The sequence below is a fragment of the Pseudophryne corroboree genome, chromosome 2, assembly GCF_028390025.1.
Source record: "Pseudophryne corroboree isolate aPseCor3 chromosome 2, aPseCor3.hap2, whole genome shotgun sequence".
Taxonomy (NCBI): Eukaryota; Metazoa; Chordata; class Amphibia; order Anura; family Myobatrachidae; genus Pseudophryne; species Pseudophryne corroboree.
The window spans coordinates 1,044,262,051-1,044,282,911 of record NC_086445.1 but is presented as its reverse complement, the minus strand read 5'-3'; the positions used below and the strand labels follow the sequence as shown (position 1 = coordinate 1,044,282,911).

The 20,861-nt window shown below is 51.7% G+C and overlaps 1 protein-coding gene across 1 annotated transcript in view; it reads right to left on the bottom strand.

Moving 5' to 3' along the window:
• The window catches only part of FSTL1 (follistatin like 1), a 93,573-nt gene extending 82,086 nt beyond the window's left edge, over nt 1-11,487 (bottom strand). The window contains exons 1-2 of the mRNA XM_063953947.1: nt 11,293-11,487; nt 11,163-11,219 (exon numbers count right to left, since the gene is read on the bottom strand). Coding sequence (XP_063810017.1) covers nt 11,163-11,219; nt 11,293-11,295 — 60 coding nt within the window. The 5' untranslated portion in view covers nt 11,296-11,487. The remainder of the gene's footprint in view (nt 1-11,162; nt 11,220-11,292) is intronic.
• Between the last annotated feature and the right edge of the window lie 9,374 nt (nt 11,488-20,861).

Below are 20,861 nucleotides of genomic sequence, written 5' to 3'. Positions count from 1 at the left end.
TACAGTGGGACACAGAATAATGGGCCCTACGCACTTAGCGATCATAAAGGACGATATAAACTATATATCATTCAAAAATGATGAATAAATCGTTCATATCGTTAAGTGTGTATGCATCAACGATGAACGATGCTCGTCCCCGCAGCCATTCATCGTTGGTCTGTAATCGTTTATACATGTGGAAGATATAGATGTAATGTACGGTCATATCGTCCAGATCAGCCATAGATATCGTACAGTGTGCATGCAAAAATCGCTGGTAATAAAATCGATAGTATCGCTGAAATCGCCCCGTGTGTAGGGCCTATAACATAGGAGACATCCAGATGAGCATAGCTTGGTTCATACGCTGCGTCCCGTGTACTGCGTCGTGTGCGGCGTCCCGTGTACTGCGTGTTCCCCGCGGAACGCCGGGTATACAGTGTAGCACTCTGGAATGTCTGTACACTGATGATATACAGGCTGGAGAATGTGAGCACACTGCAGGCGCTGCCTAATCTCTGTAGCCAAAACATGCGCTCAGCCGGCCGGTGGGTGGAGAGGCCCCTGTGAGGGTATCAGCGGCAGCACTGTGTCCTGATGCCTGTGTACCAGCAGATGATATCTGTGTATTAGGAGGAGGGGAGATATCTGTGTATTACAGGGAGGGAGATATCTGTGTATTAGAGGGAGGGGAGATATCTGTGTATTAGGAGGAGGGGAGATATCTGTGTATTAGGAGGAGGGGAGATATCTGTGTATTACAGGGAGGGGAGATATCTGTGTATTACAGGGAGGGAGATATCTGTGTATTAGGAGGAGGGGAGATATCTGTGTATTACAGGGAGGGAGATATCTGTGTATTACAGGGAGGGAGATATCTGTGTATTACAGGGAGGGGAGATATCTGTGTATTAGGAGGAGGGGAGATATCTGTGTATTAGAGGCAGGGGAGATATCTGGTATTAGAGGCAGGGGAGATATCTGTGTATTAGAGGGAGGGGAGATATCTGTGTATTACAGGGAGGGGAGATATCTGTGTATTACAGGGAGGGAGATATCTGTGTATTACAGGGAGGGGAGATATCTGTGTATTAGGAGGAGGGGAGATATCTGTGTATTAGGAGGAGGGGAGATATCTGTGTATTAGGAGGAGGGGAGATATCTGTGTATTACAGGGAGGGAGATATCTGTGTATTACAGGGAGGGAGATATCTGTGTATTAGGAGGAGGGGAGATATCTGTGTATTACAGGGAGGGAGATATCTGTGTATTACAGGGAGGGGAGATATCTGTGTATTACAGGGAGGGAGATGTCTGTGTATTAGAGGGAGGGGAGATATCTGTGTATTAGAGGGAGGGGAGATATCTGTGTATTAGGAGGAGGGGAGATATCTGTGTATTACAGGGAGGGAGATATCTGTGTATTACAGGGAGGGAGATATCTGTGTATTACAGGGAGGGAGATATCTGTGTATTACAGGGAGGGGAGATATCTGTGTATTACAGGGAGGGAGATATCTGTGTATTACAGGGAGGGGAGATATCTGTGTATTACAGGGAGGGAGATGTCTGTGTATTAGAGGGAGGGGAGATATCTGTGTATTAGAGGGAGGGGAGATATCTGTGTATTAGGAGGAGGGGAGATATCTGTGTATTACAGGGAGGGAGATATCTGTGTATTACAGGGAGGGAGATATCTGTGTATTAGAGGGAGGGGAGATATCTGTGTATTAAAGGGAGGGGAGATATCTGTGTATTAGGAGGAGGGGAGATATCTGTGTATTAGAGGGAGGGGAGATATCTGTGTATTAGAGGGAGGGGAGATATCTGTGTATTAGGAGGAGGGGAGATATCTGTGTATTACAGGGAGGGGAGATATCTGTGTATTACAGGGAGGGAGATATCTGTGTATTAGGAGGAGGGGAGATATCTGTGTATTACAGGGAGGGAGATATCTGTGTATTACAGGGAGGGAGATATCTGTGTATTAGAGGGAGGGGAGATATCTGTGTATTAGGAGGAGGGGAGATATCTGTGTATTACAGGGAGGGAGATATCTGTGTATTAGAGGGAGGGGAGATATCTGTGTATTAGGAGGAGGGGAGATATCTGTGTATTAGAGGGAGGGGAGATATCTGTGTATTAGGAGGAGGGGAGATATCTGTGTATTACAGGGAGGGAGATATCTGTGTATTACAGGGAGGGAGATATCTGTGTATTAGGAGGAGGGGAGATATCTGTGTATTACAGGGAGGGAGATATCTGTGTATTACAGGGAGGGAGATATCTGTGTATTACAGGGAGGGAGATATCTGTGTATTAGGAGGAGGGGAGATATCTGTGTATTAGAGGGAGGGGAGATATCTGTGTAATAAAGGGAGGGGAGATATCTGTGTATTAGGAGGAGGGGAGATATCTGTGTATTACAGGGAGGGAGATATCTGTGTATTAGAGGGAGGGGAGATATCTGTGTATTAAAGGGAGGGGAGATATCTGTGTATTAGGAGGAGGGGAGATATCTGTGTATTAGAGGGAGGGGAGATATCTGTGTATTAAAGGGAGGGGAGATATCTGTGTATTAGGAGGAGGGGAGATATCTGTGTATTACAGGGAGGGAGATATCTGTGTATTAGAGGGAGGGGAGATATCTGTGTATTACAGGGAGGGGAGATATCTGTGTATTAGAGGCAGGGGAGATATCTGTGTATTACAGGGAGGGAGATATCTGTGTATTAGAGGGAGGGGAGATATCTGTGTATTAGAGGGAGGAGAGATATCTGTGTATTAGGAGGAGGGGAGATATCTGTGTATTACAGGGAGGGAGATATCTGTGTATTACAGGGAGGAGAGATATCTGTGTATTAGAGGCAGGGGAGATATCTGTGTATTACAGGGAGGGAGATATCTGTGTATTAGAGGGAGGGGAGATATCTGTGTATTAGAGGCAGGGGAGATATCTGTGTATTAGAGGCAGGGGAGATATCTGTGTATTACAGGGAGGGAGATATCTGTGTATTAGAGGGAGGGGAGATATCTGTGTATTAGAGGCAGGGGAGATATCTGTGTATTACAGGGAGGGAGATATATGTGTATTAGAGGGAGGGGAGATATCTGTGTATTAGAGGCAGGGGAGATATCTGTGTATTACAGGGAGGGGAGATATCTGTGTATTAGGAGGAAGGGAGATATCTGTGTATTAGGAGGAAGGGAGATATCTGTGTATTACAGGGAGGGAGATATCTGTGTATTACAGGCAGGGGAGATATCTGTGTATTAGGAGGAGGGGAGATATCTGTGTATTACAGGGAGGGAGATATCTGTGTATTAGGAGGAGGGGAGATATCTGTGTATTACAGGGAGGGGAGATATCTGGTATTAGAGGCAGGGGAGATATCTGTGTATTAGGAGGAGGGGAGATATCTGTGTATTACAGGGAGGGAGATATCTGTGTATTAGAGGGAGTGGAGATATCTGTGTATTACAGGGAGGGAGATATCTGTGTATTAGGAGGAAGGGAGATATCTGTGTATTACAGGGAGGGGAGATATCTGGTATTAGAGGCAGGGGAGATATCTGTGTATTACAGGGAGGGAGATATCTGTGTATTAGAGGGAGGGGAGATATCTGTGTATTACAGGGAGGGAGATATCTGTGTATTACAGGGAGGGAGATATCTGTGTATTAGGAGGAGGGGAGATATCTGTGTATTACAGGGAGGGAGATATCTGTGTATTAGGAGGAGGGGAGATATCTGTGTATTAGGAGGAGGGGAGATATTTGTGTATTACAGGGAGGGAGATATCTGTGTATTAGAGGGAGGGGAGATATCTGTGTATTACAGGGAGGGAGATATCTGTGTATTACAGGGAGGGAGATATCTGTGTATTACAGGGAGGGAGATATCTGTGTATTAGGAGGAGGGGAGATATCTGTGTATTAGGAGGAGGGGAGATATTTGTGTATTACAGGGAGGGAGATATCTGTGTATTAGAGGGAGGGGAGATATCTGTGTATTACAGGGAGGGAGATATCTGTGTATTACAGGGAGGGAGATATCTGTGTATTACAGGGAGGGAGATATCTGTGTATTAGGAGGAGGGGAGATATCTGTGTATTAGGAGGAGGGGAGATATCTGTGTATTACAGGCAGGGGAGATATCTGTGTATTAGAGGGAGGGGAGATATCTGTGTATTGGAGGGGAGATATCTGTGTATTAGAGGGAGGGGAGATATCTGGTATTAGAGGCAGGGGAGATATCTGTGTATTACAGGGAGGGAGATATATGTGTATTAGAGGGAGGGGAGATATCTGTGTATTACAGGGAGGGAGATATCTTTGTATTACAGGGAGGGAGATATCTGTATATTAGGAGGAGGGGAGATATCTGTGTATTACAGGGAGGGAGATATCTGTGTATTAGGAGGAGGGGAGATATCTGTGTATTAGGAGGAGGGGAGATATTTGTGTATTACAGGGAGGGAGATATCTGTGTATTAGAGGGAGGGGAGATATCTGTGTATTACAGGGAGGGAGATATCTGTGTATTACAGGGAGGGAGATATCTGTGTATTACAGGGAGGGAGATATCTGTGTATTAGGAGGAGGGGAGATATCTGTGTATTAGGAGGAGGGGAGATATCTGTGTATTACAGGCAGGGGAGATATCTGTGTATTAGAGGGAGGGGAGATATCTGTGTATTGGAGGGGAGATATCTGTGTATTAGAGGGAGGGGAGATATCTGTGTATTAGGAGGAGGAGGGGAGATATCTGTGTATTACAGGCAGGGGAGATATCTGTGTATTAGGAGGAGGGGAGATATCTGTGTATTACAGGCAGGGGAGATATCTGTGTATTAGGAGGAGGGGAGATATCTGTGTATTAGAGGGAGGGGAGATATCTGTGTATTGGGAGGAGGGGAGATATCTGTGTATTAGAGGGTGGGAAGATATCTGTGTATTAGAGGGAGGGGAGATATCTGTGTATTAGGAGGAGGGGAGATATCTGTGTATTAGAGGCAGGGGAGATATCTGTGTATTAGAGGCAGGGGAGATATCTGTGTATTAGGAGGAGGGGAGATATCTGTGTATTACAGGGAGGGGAGATATCTGTGTATTAGGAGGAGGGGAGATATCTGTGTATTAGAGGGAGGGGAGATATCTGTGTATTAGGAGGAGGGGAGATATCTGTGTATTAGAGGCAGGGGATATATCAGTGTATTAGAGGCAGGGGAGATATCTGTGTATTAGGAGGAGGGGATATATCTGTGTATTAGAGGGAGGGGAGATATCTGTGTATTAGGAGGTGGGGAGATATCTGTGTATTAGGAGGAGGGGAGATATCTGTGTATTAGAGGGAGGGGAGATATCTGTGTATTAGGAGGAGGGGATATTTCTGTGTATTAGACGGAGGGGAGATATCTGTGTATTGGAGGGGAGATATCTGTGTATTAGAGGGAGGGGAGATATCTGTGTATTAGGAGGAGGAGGGGAGATATCTGTGTATTACAGGCAGGGGAGATATCTGTGTATTAGGAGGAGGGGAGATATCTGTGTATTACAGGCAGGGGAGATATCTGTGTATTAGAGGGAGGGGAGATATTTGTGTATTAGAGGGAGGGGAGATAGCGGTATATTAGGAGCAGGGGAGATATCTCTATATTGGGAGCAGGGGAGATATATCTGTATTAGGAGCAGGGGAGATATGTGTATTGGGAGCAGGGGAGATATCTCTCTATTAGGAGGAGGGGAGAGATCTCTGTATTAGGAGGAGGGGTGATATCTGTCTCTGTATTGGGAGCAGGGGAGATATCTGTGTATTAGGAGGGGAGATATCTGTGTATTAGGAGGAGGGGAGATATATGTGTATTAGGAGCAGGGGAGATATCTCTGTATTGGGAGCAGGGGAGATATCTCTGTATTGGGAGCAGGGGAGATATCTCTGTATTAGTAGGAGGGGAGATATCTCTGTATTGGGAGGAGGGGAGATATCTCTGTATTGGGAGCAGGGGAGATATCTCTGTATTAGGAGGAGGGGAGATATCTCTGTATGGGGAGCAGGGGAAATATCTCTGTATTGGGAGCAGGGGAGATATCTGTGTATTAGGAGGAGGGGAGATATCTGTGTATTAGGAGGAGGGGAGATATCTGTGTATTAGGAGGAGGAGAGATATCTGTGTATTAGGAGCAGGGGAGATATCTGTATTGGGAGCAGGGGAGATATCTGTGTATTAGGAGGAGGGGAGATATCTATGTATTGGGAGCAGGGGAGCTATCTCTGTATTAGGAGTAACAGAGGGTTGCTATATGCCGTACTGTAGATGGATGTCTTCCATTTCCTTTTCCGCATTGTTAGACTCAGATAAATCACGCTGTCTGCTGCTGATGAGAAACAATTAGAAGCAATTAGTAACACCACCCTGATCTCTGGGCGCAGGGCCTGCGGAGATCAATAGACGCTGACATATACGTTTGTCACCCAGCGTCAGCAGCTGTAATGTTATAGAGACCTCCATTATCACCATGTATGGGGTTCAGGGAGAGATGACTTTATATTGTATTCCAGCCCTGACCGTTCCATGTGCATCGCTCACCCCCGAGGTGGCTGCAAGGCGCTGACCCGCATTCCGCAGGGCCTGACGCACTACGTGGGTGCAGAGCACACAGACAGTAGGGATCAGTGATCGCTCTCTGTACACAGGGCCCGCACTGAGAACGCTGCGGTGCCCAGAGTGTAAGTCACCGCGCAGCGGCTTGTGTGCACGACATTATAATGGCCATGTAATGGGGACGCCCTGGCCCTATACCCATCACAGGACGTCGCTGACCTCCGGGTATTTATATCGTACAGTCCCGGAGAGAATACGTTTCCTCTAACACATGCTGTGCTGGATCGTGTTGGCGGCGTTTTATAACTTTATAAAGAACAATAACCACAGAGAGAGTGAGGGTGTGGCCTGAGCCGCAGCCCATTCACTTTATACATGAGATGTTAGTAAATGTTAGTAAATGTGTTTTAGCCCTGGAAACCCAACATCGGTTTAGTTCGATTTTCATCCATTTGAAATCAAAATCAATGAAAATGAACCTTTAGTAAATACACCCCCAAGATTCTCATGTTCATGAGATCACGCTTAGGACTTATGATGTCACAGCTAACGCGCAGAGCGGCCATAAAACAGGAAAAGAAAGTATCCCTGACAATAACCTGGATTCAGATTGCATAGAAGCAGCTGTGGGAATGGGAACATTCCGGAATTTCGGGGACCAGGCAGGACATAGAGCGGACAGCCCGCTACCAGGGAACCAGATGGTCTTTATATGAGCGTCAGAGCTGCGGATCGGTGATGTCCTACGTACGTGAGCAGCGGACACACACACGGCATGTACACGTCTACGCCACATTACCACAATCATCTGACAACAGCTGTGTTTGTGGGGAGGGGGCCCCTGTCCTCACACCTGGACCATCCTGGTATTTCACACAATTACAGCCACCCCGGGGTGTGTGCTGTGTAAACAGGTGTGATGTCTTGTAAACCCCCCACCCAGGGCCTGCTCACGTATTTCACTCCCAGCTGGCGCATAACCGGTTAACACGTGTGTACAGTACATGTAATACCCAGTCCCTGAGCATGACTCCACATCTGGGCTGTGCCGAAAAACCGCGCCTTCTGGGGATCCCCCCCTATCCCATCTGTGCTGACTGCTGGCCAGTAACTGAGTCACTAGGACAGAGGGTGTAATAGCTGAAACGGGGTCTACTGGGGGCACCACACCCGCAATTCAGGGACTGAGAGTGTAATATCTCGTACAGGCTCTTACGGGTGAACCGCACCCGCGTTTCAGGGATTTTGGGTGCCGTATCTTATACAGGGTCTTCTGTGGGTACCGCACCCGCGTTTCAGTGACTGAGGCAACAATATTTCATACGTGGACTTATGGGTGTACCGCACCCACGTTTCAGGGATTGAGAGTGTAATATCTCATACAGGCTCTTACGGGTGTACCGCACCCGCGTTTCAGGGATTGTGGGTGCCATATCTCATACGGGGTCTTCTGTGGGTACCGCACCCGCGTTTCAGTGACTGAGGCAGCAATATTTCATACGTGGACTTATGGGTGTACCGCACCCACGTTTCAGGGATTGAGAGTGTAATATCTCATACAGGCTCTTACGGGTGTACCGCACCCGCGTTTCAGGGATTGTGGGTGCCATATCTCATACGGGGTCTTCTGTGGGTACCGCACCCGCGTTTCAGTGACTGAGGCAGCAATATTTCATACGTGGAGTTCTGGGGGTACCGCACCGGCGGTTCAGGTACTGAGAGTGTAATATCTCATACGTGGACTGTTGGGGGTTCCGCACCCACGTTTCAGGGACTGAGAGTGTAATATCTCATACAGGCTCTTATGGGTGTACCACACCCACGTTTCAGCGACTGAGAGTGTAATATCTCATACAGGCTCTTATGGGTGTACCGCTCCCACGTTTCAGGGATTGAGAGTGTAATATCTCATACGGGGACTGTTGGGGGTTCCACACCCACAATTAAGGGACTGGGAGTGTAATATCTCATATGGGGACTGTTGGGGGTTCCACACCCACGTTTCTCACGGACTGTGGGTGATTACAACTAACATGCCACCAGCACATCACACACAAATGATACATACAATGTGAAGAATCTTAGACGGGGGGGGGGGGGGCAAATGTAATAGTGAGAGTTTCAGAAAGTGAGAGACTTGGTGAGGTTTTGCAGGGTTTTGTTAAAGTGCCAATCCTTTACACAGCAAGATCAACCTGGTTTTGCAGTGTAAATGATTGCCACTTTAAAAAAAAACTGAAAAACCTTACCAACTCGCTCACTTTCTCAAACTCTCACTCTATTACATTTGGCCCAGGGTGTGAGGACCACAATAATCTATGTGGGATGCTTTGCTGCCCCGAAGAGCTTACAATCTAGTCATGTACTCTGCTAAACAGGCGTAGAGATTGTTTGGTAAAATACATAAGATGGTGAATAGAGGAAGTGATACAAATGTCTTCTCCTTTCTCTTCTGGGCCAGCTGTGGCTACTGACTGCTGTTATGTGGTAGCCAGGGCAGGAGATAGGGAGGAGAGCGGGTAAGTACCCTGATGCACTCTGCCAGTTACACTGTTTCTTATACAGACATACGTCCGACAGGTTACTGAGCTTCCCCAGAGTTACATTACCAGGGCCACAAATCTTATTTACAGACAGCGTTCACTCCCAATAACCCTTCCTCCACTGGCCGCCACCTCATGTCTCATCATAAGGCAGAAGTGAGGCATCGAACAATGAACTAACGTCCCAACGCAGATTCCGGGTGACACAAGACAAATGTGGCGGATTATACGTAGGGGCCGCATGTAGTGACTGCACCAACATTATTCATTGTTACATTCTATACTACAACCTACAATAACTGCGACCCATGGTTACACATAATGCGTGGCCAGCAGAGCTTGCAATCAAATTCTAAGAATGCACGTCTACAGTATAGTATAAGCAGTCTGTGTACATTATAAGAGTGGAAACAATACAGCTTATGTTGCGGCTTCTTCACGTTATCAGTCTGGGGTCTCATTCTGTGGCCCCTGGGCATGTAACGGGGACTATGTGCACAGTGGACAGTAGCCTGTGACATGAATGGGCGATATAGAACTTTCCGCGCACAGGCGGTTATACAGGAGCCCTCCTCCGGCACTGCCACTTTCTGCCAGACTGTGCAGCCCAGATGCCAGTGAGATGGTTTGGGGGGTGACTGCCTCAGGACCCCCACAGTCCAGGCCAATAATGAGGCTATAAACCCCCCTCCAAGCAGTCAGCTCTGCAGGACGGTCTAATAACACACAGGAGAGTTTATAATGCGTCTGTCTTAACTGCTACCCCCATGTTACACTGTAGGCTCCCCGCTTGCTGTCAGGGTTACCCCACTACTTCCACCTGGGGACGGGGTTCAATCCTCGTTACCCGGGCCAGGGTCTCACCCCCGCCCCTCCAGCAATGAGAGAGTTTGCGCCACTGCTCTACAGGGATAAATCTAATTATTCTAACATTTCTGTATCTGATAGTGCACTGTATATCTGATATATGGCATAGGCCCAGGCCTGACACAGAGATATACACAGATCATTCAGGGTAAAACCACTCTTCTGCCCCTCACGTTTAACCCTTGGCCTGCCAGTCAGGTGGGACGGGTACTATAACTTATTCCCAGGGCCTAGAAACTCCCAGTTCTCCTGGTCTACGTGTTCTGCAGCACAATACAAAGACCCACAGCTGTGCCAGCAAGTTACACAGTATCCCCCCACATACCATGCACAGTACCACCCCCATAGACTGTAATGCAGACCCAATAATAGTGCCCCCAACACAGCAATCCCACAGGGGACCCTGCATCCTGCGGCCACATACCATGCACAGTATCACCCCCATAGTCTGTAATGCAGACCCAATAATAGTGTCCCCAACACACAGCAATCCCACAGGGGACCCTGCATCCTGCGGCCACATACCATGCACAGTATCACCCCCATACTCTGTAATGCAGACCCAATAATAGTGTCCCCAACACACAGCAATCCCACAGGGGACCCTGCACAGTATCACCCCCATACACTGTAATGCAGACCCAATAATAGTGTCTCCAACACACAGCAATCCCACAGGGGACCCTGCACAGTATCACCCCCATACACTGTAATGCAGACCCAATAATAGTGTCCCCAACACACAGCAATCCCACAGGGGACCCTGCACCCTGCGGCCACATACCACGCACAGTAAAACACCCAGGGGCATTTATGCTAGATGGGAGCTCAGTACAACTTCTAGGGGTGACCCAAAGGTCCCAGATTTACCTCTTGGAGTAATGAGAGGATGCCCCCTGGTGACAGCAGTGTACTGATACATATAGGTAGATAGATAGATAGATAGATAGATAGATAGATAGATAGATAGATAGATAGATAGATAGATAGATAGATAGATAGATAGATAGATAGATCATATACACACACCTCACCCCTGAGTACCAGCAGCACAGCCCACACCACGCACTGTGCAGGAGGAGAGGGGTGCAGGAATACCCCGGGGGCAGTATAACTGATGGGTGCCCCTGATTAACCCCCTGGGGGCCGAGGAAGAGCACTTACCAGAGCCTGGGAGCAGGACAGGGCCAGGGCCAGCAGCAGGGATACCGTCCTCAGGAGCTGGGGGCACAGACAGGAGGTTAGTGGGGGACACTGGGCGGGGGGCAGGGGAGGCTGGGGACGGGGGGCTCACCATGATGGCTGGGGGCAGATAGTGCAGACAGGACCGGGATCTGCTCTCTGCTTCTTCTGCGGAGGCTATTGTCCTGTGCGGGCTGTGATGCTGGGACTGTATCCCAAATCCTGGGGGCTGGCCCGCCTCCTCCTCCTGCCCAAATCCAGGGGACTGGCCCGCCTCCTCCTCCTGCCCAAATCCTGGGGACTGGCCCTCCTCCTCCTGATACTGCATCCCTCCCCGCGTCCTGCCCCCCTCCTGTCTGCTCCACTCCCACCCCGGCCAGCCCCCATCCTGTCTCCCCATCTCTCCCACAGCCCCCTCCTGTCTCCCAGTCTCCTGTATGTGCCACATTCTATGGCCACCCTTATTTTACCTCCTTCCCACCCCATCACCCTCATATATTCTCCCTCTCACCCCATCACCCTCATATACTCTTTCTGTCACCCTCATATAGTCTCCCTGTTACCCTGTCACCCTCATATAGTCTCCCTGTCACTCTCATACAATCTCCATGTCACCCCATCACCCTCATATACTCTTCCTGTCACCCTCCCTCATATAGTCTCCCTGTTACCCTCATATATTCTCCCTCTCACCCCATCACCCTCATATGACATATATTCTCCCTCTCACCCCATCACCCTCATATACTCTTCCTGTTACCCTGTCACCCTCATATAGTCTCCCTGTCACCCTCATACTATCTCCCTGTCACTCCATCACCCTCATATACTCTTCCTGTCACCCTCATACTATCTCCCTGTCACTCCATCACCCTCATATACTCTCCCTGTCATACCATCTCCCTGTCACCCCATCACCCTCATATACTCTTTCTGTCACCCTCATATAGTCTCCCTGTTACCCTGTCACCCTCATATAGTCTCCCTGTCACTCTCATACAATCTCCATGTCACCCCATCACCCTCTTATACTCTTCCTGTCACCCTCATATAGTCTCCCTGTTACCCTGTCACCCTCATACAATCTCGCTGTCACCCCATCACCCTCATATACTCTCCCTGTCACCCTCATATAGTCTCCCTGTTACCCTGTCACCCTCATACAATCTCCATGTCACCCCATCACCCTCATATACTCTTCCTGTCACCCTCATATAGTCTCCTGTATGTGCCACATTCTATGGCCACCCTTATTTTACCTCTTTCTCACCCCATCACCCTCATATATTCTCCCTGTCACCCCATCACCCTCATATACTCTTTCTGTCACCCTCATATAGTCTCCCTGTTACCCTGTCACCCTCATATAGTCTCCCTGTCACTCTCATACAATCTCCATGTCACCCCATCACCCTCATATACTCTTCCTGTCACCCTCATATAGTCTCCCTGTTACCCTGTCACCCTCATACAATCTCGCTGTCACCCATCACCCTCATATACTCTCCCTGTCACCCTCATAGTCTCCCTGTTACCCTGTCACCCTCATACAATCTCCATGTCACCCCATCACCCTCATATACTCTTCTTGTCACCCTCATATAGTCTCCCTGTTACCCTGTCACCCTCATACAATCTCGCTGTCACCCCATCACCCTCATATACTCTCCCTGTCACCCTCATAAAATCTCCCTGTCACCCCATCACCCTCATATACTCTCCCTGTCCCCCCATCATACTTATATAATCTCCCTTTCACTCCATCATACTTATATAATCTCCGTCACCCGGTCACCCTCATATACTCTCCCTGTTCCCCCATCACCCTAATATACTCTCTCTGTCACTCTCATTCAATCTCCGTCACCCTTATATACTCTCCCTGTCCCCCCATCACCCTTATATACTCTCCCTGTCACCCCATCATACTTATATAGTCTCCCTGTCCCCCCATCACCCTCATATACTCTCCCTGTCACCCTTATACTATCTCCGTCACCCCATCACCCTCATATACTCTCCCTATCACCCTCATATACTCTCCCTGTCACCCTCATACAATCTCCCTATCACCCCATCACCCTCATATACTCTCACTGTCACCCTCATACAATCTCCCTGTCACCCTCATACCATCTCCTTGTCACCCCATCACCCTCATATACTCCCACTGTCACCCTCATATAGTCTGCCCGTCACCCCATCACCCTCATATACTCTCCCTGTCACCCTCATATAGTCTGCCCGTCACCCCATCACCCTCATATACTCTCCCTGTTCCCCTCATATAGTCTGCCTGTCACCCCATCACCTTCATATACTCTCCCTATCACCCCATAACCCTCATAAAGTCTCCCTGTCGCCAGTGGTGCTGAGAGGAGGGGGGGAGCAGGTACTATTTATCCGGGCCCAGGCCTGATGGAGGGACCCAGAGGGGGCCCAAGTCCCCCCACCCCACCACTTACCTGGCACCAGCACTGGCAGCTCTTCTCCTCAGCATGTGCCGGGCTGCAGTGTGGCCAATGTGAATTAATGTATTATTTGTTCTGTGGGGTGCAAGTCTACTCATTACCCTGTCACCCTCATATGGACTCCTTCTCACTCCATCACCCCCCTATATATTCTCCCCCTTTCACCCCATCACCCTCATATAGTCTCCCCATCACTCTGTCACCCTCATATGGTTATCCTGTCACTCCATCCCTCTCATATAGTCACCCTATCACCCTTGTCTCCCTGTCACACCATCACCCTCATATAGTTATCCTGTAACCCTATTACCTTCATGTAGTCTCCTTGTCACCCCAATACCGTCATATACTCTCACTGTCTCCCCATCTCTAATCCCTGTCACCCGCTGTTACTGCCTGTCTCCCCATCTCCAATCCCTGTCACCCCCTGTTACTACCTGCCTCCCCATCTCCAATCCCTGTCACCCACTGTTGCTGCCTGTCTCTCCATCTCCAATCCCTGTCAGCCCCTGTTACTGCCTGTCTCCCCATCTCCAATCCCTGTCACCCCCTGTTACTGCCTGTCTCCCGATCTCCAATCCCAGTCACCCCCTGTTACTGCCTGTCTCCCCATATCCAATCCCTGTCACCCCCTGTTACTGCCTGTCTCCCCATCTCCAATCCCTATCACCCCATGTTACTGCCTGTCTCCCCATCTCCAATCCCTGTCACCCCCTGTTACTGCCTGCCTCCCCATCTCCAATCCCTGTCACCCCCTGTTACTGCCTGCCTCCCCATCTCCAATCCCTGTCACCCCCTGTTACTGCCTGTCTCTCCATCTCCAATCCCTGTCACCCCCTGTTACTGCCTGTCTCCCCATCTCCAATCCCTGTCACCCCGTTACTGCCTGTCTCCCCATCTCTAATCCCTGTCACCCCCTGTTACTGCCTGTCTCCCCATCTCCAATCCCTGTCACCCCGTTACTGCCTGTCTCCCCATCTCCAATCCCTGTCACCCCGTTACTGCCTGCCTCCCCATCTCCAATCCCTGTCACCCCCTGTTACTGCCTGCCTCCCCATCTCCAATCCCTGTCACCCCCTGTTACTGCCTGTCTCCCCATCTCCAATCCCTGTCAGCCCCTGTTACTGCCTGTCTCCCCATCTCCAATCCCTGTCACCCCCTGTTACTGCCTGTCTCCCCATCTCCAATCCCTGTCACCCCCTGTTACTGCCTGTCTCCCCATATCCAATCCCTGTCACCCCCTGTTACTGCCTGTCTCCCCATCTCCAATCCCTGTCACCCCGTTACTGCCTGTCTCCCCATCTCTAATCCCTGTCACTCCCTGTTACTGCCTGTCTCCCCATCTCCAATCCCTGTCACCCCGTTACTGCCTGTCTCCCATCTCCAATCCCTGTCACCCACTGTTGCTGCCTGTCTCTCCATCTCCAATCCCTGTCACCCCCTGTTACTGCCTGTCTCCCCATCTCCAATCCCTGTCAGCCCCTGTTACTGCCTGTCTCCCCATCTCCAATCCCTGTCACCCCCTGTTACTGCCTGTCTCCCCATATCCAATCCCTGTCACCCCCTGTTACTGCCTGTCTCCCCATCTCCAATCCCTGTCACTCCCTGTTACTGCCTGCCTCCCCATCTCCAATCCCTGTCACCCCCTGTTACTGCCTGCCTCCCCATCTCCAATCCCTGTCACCCCCTGTTAGTGCCTGTCTCTCCATCTCCAATCCCTGTCACCCCCTGTTACTGCCTGTCTCCCCATCTCCAATCCCTGTCAGCCCCTGTTACTGCCTGTCTCCCCATCTCCAATCCCTGTCACCCCCTGTTACTGCCTGTCTCCCCATCTCCAATCCCTGTCACCCCCTGTTACTGCCTGTCTCCCCATATCCAATCCCTGTCACCCCCTGTTACTGCCTGTCTCCCCATCTCTAATCCCTGTCACCCAGTTACTGCCTGTCTCCCCATCTCCAATCCCTGTCACCCCCTGTTACTGCCTGTCTCCCCATCTCCAATCCCTGTCACCCCGTTACTGCCTGCTTCCCCATCTCCAATCCCTGTCACCCCCTGTTACTGCCTGTCTCCCCATCTCCAATCCCTGTCACCCCTTGTTACTGCCTGCCTCCCCATCTCCAATCCCTGTCACCCCCTGTTACTGCCTGTCTCTCCATCTCCAATCCCTGTCACCCCCTGTTACTGCCTGTCTCCCCATCTCCAATCCCTGTCAGCCCCTGTTACTGCCTGTCTCCCCATCTCCAATCCCTGTCACCCCCTGTTACTGCCTGTCTCCCCATCTCCAATCCCTGTCACCCCGTTACTGCCTGTCTCCCCATCTCCAATCCCTGTCACCCCCTGTTACTGCCTGCCTCCCCATCTCCAATCCCTGTCACCCCCTGTTACTGCCTGCCTCCCCATCTCCAATCCCTGTCACCCCCTGTTACTGCCTGTCTCTCCATCTCCAATCCCTGTCACCCCCTGTTACTGCCTGTCTCCCCATCTCCAATCCCTGTCAGCCCCTGTTACTGCCTGTCTCCCCATCTCCAATCCCTGTCACCCCCTGTTACTGCCTGTCTCCCCATCTCCAATCCCTGTCACCCCGTTACTGCCTGTCTCCCCATCTCCAATCCCTGTCACCCACTGTTACTGCCTGTCTCCCCATCTCCAATCCCTGTCACCCACTGTTACTGCCTGTCTCCCCATCTTCAATCCCTGTCACCCCCTGTTACTACCTGTCTCCCCATCTCCAATCCCTGTCACCCTCTGTTACTGCCTGTCTCCCCATCTCCAATCCCTGTCACCCCGTTACTGCCTGCCTCCCCATCTCCAATCCCTGTCAGCCCCTGTTAATGCTTGTCTCCCCATCTCCAATCCCTGTCACCCACTGTTACTGCCTGTCTCCCCATCTTCAATCCCTGTCACCCCCTGTTACTACCTGTCTCCCCATCTCCAATCCCTGTCACTCCCTGTTACTGCCTGTCTCCCCATCTCCAATCCCTGTCACCCCGTTACTGCCTGCCTCCCCATCTCCAATCCCTGTCAGCCCCTGTTAATGCCTGTCTCCCCATCTCCAATCCCTGTCAGCCCCTGTTACTGCCTGCCTCCCCATCTCCAATCCCTGTCATCCCGTGTTACTGCCTGCCTCCCCATCTCCAATCCCTGTCAGCCCCTGTTAATGCCTGCCTCCCCATCTCCAATCCCTGTCAGCCCCTGTTACTGCCTGCCTCCCCATCTCCAATCCCTGTCACCCCCTGTTACTGCCTGTCTCCCCATCTCCAATCCCTGTCACCCCCTGTTACTGCCTGCCTCCCCATCTCCAATCCCTGTCACCCCCTGTTACTGCCTGTCTCCCCATCTCCAATCCCTGTCACCCCCTGTTACTGCCTGCCTCCCCATCTCCAATCCCTGTCACCCCCTGTTACTGCCTGTCTCTCCATCTCCAATCCCTGTCACCCCCTGTTACTGCCTGTCTCCCCATCTCCAATCCCTGTCAGCCCCTGTTACTGCCTGTCTCCCCAGCTCCAATCCCTGTCACCCCCTGTTACTGCCTGTCTCCCCATCTCCAATCCCTGTCACCCCCTGTTACTGCCTGTCTCCCCATATCCAATCCCTGTCACCCCCTGTTACTGCCTGTCTCCCCATCTCCAATCCCTGTCACCCCGTTACTGCCTGTCTCCCCATCTCTAATCCCTGTCACCCCCTGTTACTGCCTGTCTCCCCATCTCCAATCCCTGTCACCCCGTTACTGCCTGTCTCCCCATCTCCAATCCCTGTCACCCCGTTACTGCCTGCTTCCCCATCTCCAATCCCTGTCACCCCCTGTTACTGCCTGTCTCCCCATCTCCAATCCCTGTCACCCCGTTACTGCCTGTCTCCCCATCTCCAATCCCTGTCACCCACTGTTACTGCCTGTCTCCCCATCTCCAATCCCTGTCACCCACTGTTACTGCCTGTCTCCCCATCTTCAATCCCTGTCACCCCCTGTTACTACCTGTCTCCCCATCTCCAATCCCTGTCACCCTCTGTTACTGCCTGTCTCCCCATCTCCAATCCCTGTCACTCCCTGTTACTGCCTGTCTCCCCATCTCCAATCCCTGTCACCCCGTTACTGCCTGCCTCCCCATCTCCAATCCCTGTCAGCCCCTGTTAATGCCTGTCTCCCCATCTCCAATCCCTGTCAGCCCCTGTTACTGCCTGCCTCCCCATCTCCAATCCCTGTCATCCCGTGTTACTGCCTGCCTCCCCATCTCCAATCCCTGTCAGCCCCTGTTAATGCCTGCCTCCCCATCTCCAATCCCTGTCAGCCCCTGTTACTGCCTGCCTCCCCATCTCCAATCCCTGTCACCCCCTGTTACTGCCTGTCTCCCCATCTCCAATCCCTGTCACCCCCTGTTTCTGCCTGCCTCCCCATCTCCAATCCCTGTCACCCCCTGTTACTGCCTGTCTCCCCATCTCCAATCCCTGTCACCCCCTGTTACTGCCTGCCTCCCTATCTCCAATCCCTGTCACCCCCTGTTACTGCCTGTCTCCCCATCTCCAATCCCTGTCAGCCCCTGTTACTGCCTGTCTCCCCATCTCCAATCTCTGTCACCCCCTGTTACTGCCTGTCTCCCCATCTCCAATCCCTGTCACCCCGTTACTGCCTGTCTCCCCATCTCCAATCCCTGTCACCCCCTGTTACTGCCTGTCTCCCCATCTCCAATCCCTGTCACCCCCTGTTACTGCCTGCCTCCCCATCTCCAATCCCTGTCACCCCCTGTTACTGCCTGTCTCTCCATCTCCAATCCCTGTCACCCCCTGTTACTGCCTGTCTCCCCATCTCCAATCCCTGTCAGCCCCTGTTACTGCCTGTCTCCCCATCTCCAATCCCTGTCACCCCCTGTTACTGCCTGTCTCCCCATCTCCAATCCCTGTCACCCCGTTACTGCCTGTCTCCCCATCTCCAATCCCTGTCACCCACTGTTACTGCCTGTCTCCCCATCTCCAATCCCTGTCACCCACTGTTACTGCCTGTCTCCCCATCTTCAATCCCTGTCACCCCCTGTTACTACCTGTCTCCCCATCTCCAATCCCTGTCACCCTCTGTTAATGCCTGTCTCCCCATCTCCAATCCCTGTCACCCCGTTACTGCCTGCCTCCCCATCTCCAATCCCTGTCAGCCCCTGTTAATGCCTGTCTCCCCATCTCCAATCCCTGTCACCCACTGTTACTGCCTGTCTCCCCATCTTCAATCCCTGTCACCCCCTGTTACTACCTGTCTCCCCATCTCCAATCCCTGTCACTCCCTGTTACTGCCTGTCTCCCCATCTCCAATCCCTGTCACCCCGTTACTGCCTGCCTCCCCATCTCCAATCCCTGTCAGCCCCTGTTAATGCCTGTCTCCCCATCTCCAATCCCTGTCAGCCCCTGTTACTGCCTGCCTCCCCATCTCCAATCCCTGTCATCCCGTGTTACTGCCTGCCTCCCCATCTCCAATCCCTGTCAGCCCCTGTTAATGCCTGCCTCCCCATCTCCAATCCCTGTCAGCCCCTGTTACTGCCTGCCTCCCCATCTCCAATCCCTGTCACCCCCTGTTACTGCCTGTCTCCCCATCTCCAATCCCTGTCACCCCCTGTTACTGCCTGCCTCCCCATCTCCAATCCCTGTCACCCCCTGTTACTGCCTGTCTCCCCATCTCCAATCCCTGTCACCCCCTGTTACTGCCTGCCTCCCCATCTCCAATCCCTGTCACCCCCTGTTACTGCCTGTCTCTCCATCTCCAATCCCTGTCACCCCCTGTTACTGCCTGTCTCCCCATCTCCAATCCCTGTCAGCCCCTGTTACTGCCTGTCTCCCCATCTCCAATCCCTGTCACCCCCTGTTACTGCCTGTCTCCCCATCTCCAATCCCTGTCACCCCCTGTTACTGCCTGTCTCCCCATATCCAATCCCTGTCACCCCCTGTTACTGCCTGTCTCCCCATCTCCAATCCCTGTCACCCCGTTACTACCTGTCTCCCCATCTCTAATCCCTGTCACCCCCTGTTACTGCCTGTCTCCCCATCTCCAATCCCTGTCACCCCGTTACTGCCTGTCTCCCCATCTCCAATCCCTGTCACCCACTGTTACTGCCTGTCTCCCCATCTCCAATCCCTGTCACCCACTGTTACTGCCTGTCTCCCCATCTTCAATCCCTGTCACCCCCTGTTACTACCTGTCTCCCCATCTCCAATCCCTGTCACCCTCTGTTACTGCCTGTCTCCCCATCTCCAATCCCTGTCAGCCCCTGTTACTGCCTGCCTCCCCATCTCCAATCCCTGTCATCCCGTGTTACTGCCTGCCTCCCCATCTCCAATCCCTGTCAGCCCCTGTTAATGCCTGCCTCCCCATCTCCAATCCCTGTCAGCCCCTGTTACTGCCTGCCTCCCCATCTCCAATCCCTGTCACCCCCTGTTACTGCCTGTCTCCCCATCTCCAATCCCTGTCACCCCCTGTTACTGCCTGCCTCGCCATCTCCAATCCCTGTCACCCCCTGTTACTGCCTGTCTCCCCATCTCCAATCCCTGTCACCCCCTGTTACTGCCTGCCTCCCCATCTCCAATCCCTGTCACCCCCTGTTACTGCCTGTCTCTCCATCTCCAATCCCTGTCACCCCCTGTTACTGCCTGTCTCCCCATCTCCAATCCCTGTCAGCCCCTGTTACTGCCTGTCTCCCCATCTCCAAACCCTGTCAGCCCCTGTTACTGCCTGTCTCCCCATCTCCAATCCCTGTCACCCTCTGTTACTGCCTGTCTCCCCATCTCCAATCCCTGTCACCCCCTGTTACTGCCTGTCTCCCCATCTCCAATCCCTGTCACCCCGTTACTGCCTGTCTCCCCATCTCTAATCCCTGTCACCCCCTGTTACTGCCTGTCTCCCCATCTCCAATCCCTGTCACCCCGTTACTGCCTGTCTCCCCATCTCCAATCCCTGTCACCCCGTTACTGCCTGATTCCCCATCTCCAATCCCTGTCACCCCCTGTTACTGCCTGTCTCCCCATCTCCAATCCCTGTCACCCCGTTACTGCCTGCTTCCCCATCTCCAATCCCTGTCACCCTCTGTTACTGCCTGTCTCCCCATCTCTAATTCCTGTCACCCCGTTACTGCCTGCCTCCCCATCTCCAATCCCTGTCAGCCCTGTTAATGCCTGCCTCCCCATCTCCAATCCCTGTCAGCCCCTGTTACTGCCTGCCTCCCCATCTCCAATCCCT